This window comes from Cydia pomonella, unplaced genomic scaffold (assembly GCF_033807575.1).
Source record: "Cydia pomonella isolate Wapato2018A unplaced genomic scaffold, ilCydPomo1 PGA_scaffold_125, whole genome shotgun sequence".
Taxonomy (NCBI): Eukaryota; Metazoa; Arthropoda; class Insecta; order Lepidoptera; family Tortricidae; genus Cydia; species Cydia pomonella.
The window spans coordinates 714-9,838 of NW_026907769.1; the positions used below are offsets into that span (position 1 = coordinate 714).

The window sequence follows — 9,125 nt, forward strand, 5'->3', positions numbered from 1 at the left end:
CCCGCACCCCCCCTTCCCCGCCGCCGCCTCCCCCCTCCCCCTCCCCCCCGCAACCCCCTCCCCTCCCCCCCCTCCCCCACCCCCCCTCACCCCCCTCCCCCCCTCACCCCCCCTCCCCCCCTCCCCCACCTTCCCCGCCGCCGCCTCCCCGCCCTCCCCCGCCCCCTCCCCGCCGCTGCCCCTGGCCCTGCGCCCCTTGGTAGTTGTGCATATATACTCGCCAGTTGGCGCTACTTTCTATGTTTAAGGTATTTATCTCCCGAGGGAAAACTTCGCTAAAATAGATGGCACCACTTTGTACGTGTACGACAAACAAAAAGTGACGAGGTGGCCTCCAGTGGCGAAGGTCGGATTCGAACCAGCGTCTTTAGCTAACCGGGGCGTCTTTAGCCAGTTAACGTCATGAACCCCTAGGCCACCCCGTCACGGTGAAACTGGTCCTAATTTCTCGACTATATATGCAATCGTAGTGAGACTAGGCGTTATGTGAAATTCGCATGTATCGATGCCAATTTCCTATAGCTCGTTGAGCAATAATGTAAATGACTACATTTGACCTCGCTCGACAAAGATGATTCAGTTTGCACCGAAAGTTGAGGTAAGTACATATATTTATATTTTAATTATTACAAAATAATGTAGTTTCGTTTCCTGTACGATAACTTAACAAACAAATATTTTCCTCTTTTCATATAGTTCATGAGAACCGTTTCACACGTTTCTTTACCACATGCGCCCCGCCCGTCTACACCCCACCCCTCCACTGAATTTTTCTGCTATAAAAGAGCATGTTGAACCATATTCCCACTACAGTGTCACAACGAATATTGCGTTGAAATCATGGATCCGCAAGCTTCATCACATACCAAATGTAGGTATAGTTGTATTATACTCACATTCACATTTGAGTATTTCACCTCTGTTCTGTCTGTGTAGTTTAAATAATCTATCACTTTCGACCTATCCCTTATGTTCTCAATTAGGAACACTTGCTGACTTTTAATATAAATAATAACAATATTTTTTATTATATTTTCCCCAGCCGACAACAATACCATCACCACTTGGTGCTGCCAGTGCTGGTTGTCCACCACCACAAGCGGCGGCGGCGGCTGTGACGGTGGCTGTAGCAGCTCCACTTCGCAATCGTCACCCGGACCACAACCGATGGCAACAGCAAAGGCACTGTTAAAACAAGACGATGGGGACAAGGGAAAAACAAACTGCCTAGAGAGCGCTTCTGAGAGCGATACGAGCGATGAAATGAAATCTTTTTATCAAGGATGTAAAAGCAAGTGGATAAAAGCGTTCCAGAACAATACTCTGATTAATAGATGGCGCCTCCCCATGCCATTTCACACATTTAGAGCGGAAGTAGCGAGATTGTTTAAAACGATTGTATATCGAAGGTCACCATGACGATTGTCATATTTACCAGTTAATTGTAATGTGGGACGATTTAAACGATGACGTAGAAGAGATAGTGGGAGATGCTCAAATCAACTATCAAGACTGGATTGCGTTATTAGGTGGCGTTACAGCGGAACTATTTTCACGCGTGGTGTTCAATACTAAATCTTTTAATTATTTAATCAATGTAATATTTTGTGTGCTAGGTCCAAACATAATAGCTTCCGGTGATTATGAATGTGAACCTAAATGTAAGAATGCTCGTACATATTAAGGTGATGATGCATTTATTCCTTGTCATTGTTTAATTTTAAATTGTTAGCTCGCTGCGAATGTAAATGTTTTAATGTACACGTATTAATAATAAATTCATATTACTGAATATAGGAATGTTACACAATGTTATCTTTTTCTATCCAACTTTTTTCATTTAAGCCAAGCCATTTTACATACACTTTATTTCCACGACGCTTTAAAACTTTTTCCACTAGATAAATGTCATTGTGTTTAGTTTTCTGCAACTCTTGTTCATAAAAACATCCAGAGATGGGTTGGTGATTAGCGTCTTGAAGTAAATAGGTCACTGGATTAGTAGTTTGCACTTTAGTTATTGTAAATATTTCCGTAGTCCAATTGCCGGTGTAGCCTTTGGCGAAAGTGGATTTATATTTACTAATTCTCACATGTTGACCGACCTTGAACTTGGCACGTGGTTTGACTTTAATGTGATTGTAGACTTTATGTAACAACTGTTTAGAGTTGTTTTTATTCACACTCGCCGGTGCCATACCGATAGTACGATGCAGTTTGTTATTGTAATATTGTTCCACTTCACTTGTCAGCTGTATCCATTTGTAGGAACCATTCATGCTAAATTGTTTCCAAATCCAATGTTTTAAGGTTCTAATTAGCCTTTCCACTATGGAAGCTTTCATGACACTATAGGTAGAGTAGTGATTGATATGATGATGTTTCATGAGCGATTTAAATTTGACATTGAAAAACTCTTTTCCATCATCTGATTGAATATTCTTGGGCTTTCTCCCGTTTTCACTCAAAATTCTGCTCATTGCCTTTATAACATCTTCAGCGCTCTTAGACTTTAGCGGTTGCATCCAAGCGTATTTGGAAAAGGTATCGATACACACTAGAATGTACTTGTAGTTGTTATTATCCTTGGAGTACTTTTGCATATCAATTAGATCAATCTGCCATGTGTCATCGAGCCCCCTCTGAATGAATCGACGACGTGGAAATGTTTTTCTCGCATACCTGTGTATCTCGTTGACCACTTGAGCCTTTACTCATTTTTCTTCAATCGCTTTCCTGGAGCTATTGCCGTTGCTGATGGTGTTTGGGCTGGTTGTGGTGCGTGTGTTTGTGTAGTAATTCTAGCTGATAATTGTTCAACCTTTACCCGTAAATCTTTTATATCTTTAATATTTGCCTTTAGCTTTGTGTTTAAAAATACTACTTGTTCATCCAATTCAGCCCTACAAATAGCATCAGTTTTAAGAAAAGATTTATGAATTCCTGCCACCCGTCTATTTTCAAAATTTACTAAATCTCGTTCCACTTTCAAGTCGTCACGGATTGTAGACTCGCTACCCAAGTATTGTCCAAACTTGTTAAGAGGCATTGTGAAAGTGAACGATGGGGGAGGCCTCATCGGTATTTATAACAAGGTAGCAAGGGGGGAGAGGCTTAGTTACAAAACATGTCTGTTTTATTAGATAACAGCTCAGAACAGGTTTAAAAACAGCTAAAACAGAAGAGGGTCTGTTTTCTTACTTTAAAATTATACCGCTCTCAGTCAGTTCCTCAACGATTGCATTGATCTCGTTCGAATGAGAGGTGTTGCCAGCATTCTGTGATGCTATCAAAAGCTGTAAACGGCTCACCAGTTCGTTGGGATCATCCCAATAGATATAATCAGTTTTAGGATAAAAAGTTTTAGTTGTTAATACATCTCTTCTACCAGAGTTCAAACATCCACCTTCTTTATGTTTCTTTGATTCTTGTGGTTGTTTAATGTAACATTGATATTTTACACTTCTATCTCCACTCAATTGGCCGTTTGGCGAGAATCCTCTACGATGAGCGTTTGTAATGTCTAAAATATTATTGTAATCCTCTACATCTTTTCTCAAAACTATATTCTTGTTTGGTATTCTTTTAAAGATAAGTTCCAACAGTCCAGGAGTTAGGTTGAATCGTGAATCTTTAATATGTAACACGTCATCAATGATTTTAACCCGACTATTACCAATATGCATTTTATTATCCTTGAGATAAACACCAAATGGTATTTTTGATGTTTTTAAAAGATGTTTCATATATTTATTTTGTAGATCATCAATACTACTATTACCACTACCACCACCACCTTCATCAAATTCAAGAGCCGACTTCATATCTTCAGCATCGCTAAACTCTTCATCTCCCTCTGTTTTTCTTTCATCATCATCATCATCATTATCAGCATCATCATTAGAATCATCTTCATCATCATCATCATCATCAGCAGCATCATCAAACTGTTGTGTTTTTGTAAAAAGATTATTACTCCACTTAATCAGTTTACTATTGGGTTCTTCGGTTTTAATCAGATATTTCCTTTTACGTGAATGTTTTGACAATGGTGTGGAGGTCTTTATCAAAGGGAGCTGGGGGTTATTCATTACTGCTGGTTTAGCATTGTCATCATTATTATTATTACCTTTAGATTCTAAAGCTTTAGTCATTAAAACATTGAGCGGGTTTTGTAATTGGTTCAAAGGTTTGAGCTAGCGAAGTGTCAAGCAAAGTTTTATCTGCTCGCAACGCTTTTACTTTTCTCTTTACACTCTCAATGGAATCTACGAGTTCCGTTTCAACTTTTTATTACCAAACATATTTTATTTTATAGTGTATGTGCTGATGCTGCTTTTGCTGCTGCTGCTGCTTTTGGTACGGCCGATGCTAATATGTTGATAGGATATAAATTAAACGACGTTGTTCTTCAGTAGCTGACAACATAAAACTGATAATAAACCGGAGATGACACTAAATTTTATACAATAATGAAAACGTCAAATCCTTTACGATATCGACCCTTATTAATGTCTCTCTCCTTGTCGATTGTTAAAAAAGTGTACTTTTTCTGCCAACACTCGCGACAAATTTCCTTAAATTTTTCCCAACCCATATCGGTGTTCACGTGATCGTCATAGGCATGTTTTAAATTCAACTCGTCCTGTTTGAATAGCAATATAAGATTGGCATTATCACGTACAACTGGTTAGGTATCCTACTATATGTCTGGCATAAGTAGAAACAATCTAACCAACGATGACGTCCCATTGCAAAGTACTGACGAATGGCATCTTGATCTTCCAAAGCCACATCGTCAAATACAATGACGCTGTCCTCCGCAGCTTCCTCCGGTGGGACGACTTGACTCTTATCATTGTACGTGTGAAACGGTATGTCACCCGCTTGCTCTAAAACGTCACTCAGAAACTTGTATTTAGGTTGATTCAATGATTTCGAATAAAGATAAACATTATGAAACTTTACACCGTTCGGATGTAAGAGCAGAGACAACAGAACATTTGTCTTGCCACAGTTGGAAGGTCCACAGATGAGACATCTAATGTTATTCGCCAGTAACGAGCCATGTTTAAGGGAGCGACGAGTCATTGCTGGTTTCACATTATCATCTAGCACAACACTCCAATCTTTAATAGCCAGTGACGTGTTTTGTTTTTTAAGCTTCATTTCACTGTGATGTATCAAATCGTTAGGACATGTATTTTATACTCACACATACACACATACATGATCAAATTTCAAAGGTTTAAATCTGTGGCCCTAGTGAAAAGGGTACAAGTCTCTGGCAGTTTAAGTATATAAGGGCATAAGTGTTACGTGGAACTTACACCCCTTTACATCTGCGCTGCCAGAGACTTGTACCCTTTTTCACTAGGGCCACAGAAATATTATATAGATATATAGGCATACTTTATACTCACGTACACAGTCAAGTATAGATACTTGAGATGATAACACACATTGGCGGGGTTAGTGTTAAGCATAATCCCAAACGACCTAGACGACTGCGATCTCATAGTAGCGGTGGGGGTATTATAAATAATTTAATTAATAATCTACCATTCGAAGCGCACATACCCGGTTACAATTATTGCGGTCCCGGTACTAGATTGAAGGAGAGATTGGCTCGCAACGATCCCGGTGTGAATCCGCTTGACGAAGCTTGTAAATTACACGATATTGCCTACTCACGTGATAAAACATTGGAGGGACGTCATCAAGCAGATTTGCGATTGGCCCAAGCTGCTGAAAATCGTTGGCGTGGTAACAATTCAATTGGTGAACGTATTGCCGCGTTAGCGGTAGATAAGATTATGAAATATAAAGTTAAACACGGTATGGGTATGATTCCCATATCTAAAGTCATTAAAGCAAGTCGTGATGCTGTAAAAAACACATTGCGAAAAAGAAGGATACAGCTACTAATACACTACTAAAAGTGGGTGTAAAAGCTGCTAAACATTTTGTTAAAGGGAAAATTGTTAAGGGACAACAGAAACAGCGAGTCATTCCAATACCTAAGAAAGGCGGTTTCCTACCAGCTTTGATACCGCTACTGGGTGCTTTAGCAGCCACGGGAACTTTGGCCGGCGGTGTTACCACTGCTGCTAAAATATTTATGAAATGGTCAGGAATAGAAATAATAATAATAATAATGAAAGCAAGATTGTCGGTAGAGGTTTATATTTAGCACCTTATAAACGTGGAATGGGACTCTACATTAAACCGGCTAATAACGCAGCAGCAGCAGCAGCAGCAACAGTATCGGCAACTGCAAAAGTGGCGAAAAAAAAAACAAGAATTTAGATTTACCTCCGATTGGTCAAGCTCTCACCGATGTGGACATTGTGAGATTTGCACGTAGAGAGAAAATCCCCTACTTTAGGGGTGTTTTCATGCGAGATAATCTCCCAAAGAAACCTCACTATTATGAAACTGGTATTATCAATTTAGACTCTCAGCAGGGTGAAGGTACACATTGGTGTGCCTATGCGAAAAAGGGTGATTATTGTCTATATTTTGATAGCTTTGGTGATTTGAGACCACCTCGAGAGTTTATTGATTATATAAATGATTCCGCTAGTACCAAACAACAGCGCAACATGCGAGTAGAGTATAATTACAATCGATTACAGAAATTTAATACTGTAAATTGTGGACACTTATGTTTGGCCTTCCTGTGTACCAATGCTAAGCGTTTGTTTTAAATAAATATCATGAGCATTACATGTGTAGTTTCATTCTTACATTAATCGTCTACCCGTCAGTATCATGTCTATGACATCATTCACAATAAGTCTGAGCGGTAACGAGCCTGTGTTGAATGTAGACTTTCAACCGGCTCTAGAATTGGACAATGATGGTTTTTACGAGTGTGCTCTCGTGTACTTTAAGACTTTCAACACTATTCCTAATGTTGATAAGAGCAATAATATGTTTCACTATGGGGATGATGTAATCGCAATTCCTGAAGGTTCATACGAGCTCTCCAGTATAATACACCTCTTGAACGAGGAAATGACAAAGAGGGCTAAAGGTGATGGTGAAAAATTGGTGGATATCTTTGTAAATAACAATACCTCCAAGTGTATGATATTCTCGCCAAAGTATGATATTCGCTTTGACAAACCAAACAGCATAGGGTCATTGTTTGGTTATTCAGCGAAAAAGCTTAAAGCAAAAACATCACATTGGTCGGATAAAACAATTAATATAATCATTACAAACACTATAAGAATAGAGTGCAATATTGTGGAGGGCTCATTCGTAAACAACAAGCCGTCACATGTTTTACACGAGTTTTCACCTGACGTCCCGCCCGGCTACCAAATTATTGAACAACCTACCAATATTATATATCTACCCGTCAAGAAGAGTAACAATCGCATACAAAACATTGAATTGCGCATTGTAAACGAGCACGGTAATACGGTAAATTTCCGAGGTGAAAGCATTGCACTTCGTTTGCATATTCGTAAAAAGTAAAAAAAAAAATGATTATACATAACAATAAAAGCCTTGGTAACAACACCTTCACAACTAGTCGAGATCTTGCTCTCGTCGAGAGAACTACTACAACTCGTCGTATTAACGAGAGACAGCGGCAGTCACTACAAAAAACAACAACAACCAAGGAAATTGACTAGAGAAAACAGTACATTTTTACAGAGTATCGGTTTCAAAGTATGTCCTCGTCATCTATCTTAAACATTGGTGAGAAGGTGTTATTCGATGACAGTATAGAAAGTATAGAATTTCACCCATACACTCCGTATAATGACTCTTTCAAAAACAACGATAACATCCACATATGTATCAACCGTCAAGATCTAATTCTACTACCGAGTCAAAGTCAAATATTAGTGGAAGGCACTGTGGAGAAAGGCTGTCTACTGGTCAACAATGGTGCTGCTTTTTTATTTCAAGACATTCGTTATGAATGGAACGGTGTGGAGATTGATCGAGCGAGAAACTGCGGCATCACGTCCACCATTAAGGGACTAGTCTCATACACCAAGGAAATGGACCATAGTCTTCAGACAGCGGGGTGGGAAGTTGGTGCTAAAAAGATACATGACAAGTTTACATTAACCATACCACTATCTCATTTCTTGGGTTTCGCCGAGGACTACAAGAAGGTAATAATGAATGGGAAACACGAGTTGATATTAAATCGCGCCAGTATAGATGTAAACTGTTTAGATTTAGCACCCGTTGATCCGAATACGGTACCGAAACCGCCGACTCCAAATGGTGAGATTGAAATCACTCGTGTCACATGGAGGATGCCAGTCATAAAAGTATCTGATAAGGAGAAACTGCGCTTAATGTCGTATGTTGAGGGCAGCATACCAGTTCAGATAGCGTTCCGCACGTGGGAACTGTATGAATATCCCATACTACCTTCCTCAGAACGTCATATTTGGTGCATCAAGACTAGTACTCAGCTTGAGAAACCTCGCTATCTCATTGTTGGTTTCCAAACGGCACGCAGGAACGACAAGACCAAAGATATGAGTATATTCGACCATTGTAATCTTACCAATTGCAGGGTGTATTTGAATGCACAGTATTATCCATACGATCCTTTTTCGGCTGAATTTAAAACAAACAACTATGCGCTCTTATATGATGCATTTACCAATTTCCAACGATCGTACTACAGCCGTGATCATACCAGCCCTCAAGTAAATTATGCTCATTACAAGACACACTCTCCATTAATAGTCATTGACACGTCCAGACAGTGTGACAGCTTCAACTCGGGAGCTGGTGCTATTGATATTAAATTGGAAATGGAGTTTAAAGAGAATGTACCTGCCAACACCACGGCATACTGTCTCATTATCAATGATTCACTGTTTGAGTACAACGCTCTCACCAGTGCCACACGTAAAATCATTCAGTAGAGCATTGACCACCCTCAATTGTAAACGTGTCTTGGAACTTTGAAAATACGTTTAAAAAATGAATTATTCAAACATTTTTTTACCTTCTTACACACCGTCGATTGATTGTTCCGGTGCTGATGATGGTTGCTGTGAGCTGAGCAAGAGTGTCTACAATCTCAAACGCTGTCCTGCTGGTGCAAGTGCTCCGATTGCAAATATCCATGTATACTT

General features: G+C 39.6%; 1 protein-coding gene and 1 long non-coding RNA gene across 2 annotated transcripts; both read left to right on the forward strand.

The window, feature by feature from the left end:
- Positions 1-240: 240 nt before the first annotated feature.
- Positions 241-1,794, forward strand: LOC133533213 (uncharacterized). The gene is made up of 3 exons (XR_009801831.1): positions 241-598; positions 697-871; positions 1,043-1,794. It is a non-coding gene; the product is annotated as an uncharacterized LOC133533213 (long non-coding RNA).
- A 5,894-nt stretch (positions 1,795-7,688) lies between these two features.
- Positions 7,689-8,912, forward strand: LOC133533214 (uncharacterized). Its single transcript, XM_061872168.1, has one exon. It carries the CDS (start codon positions 7,689-7,691, stop codon positions 8,910-8,912), a length of 1,224 nt encoding a protein of 407 aa, XP_061728152.1.
- Positions 8,913-9,125: the final 213 nt, after the last annotated feature.

Excerpts from the sequence above, each read along its gene's own strand:
- LOC133533214 (XM_061872168.1), top strand. The coding sequence starts at position 7,689 with ATGTCCTCGTCATCTATCTTAAACATTGGTGAGAAGGTGTTATTCGAT.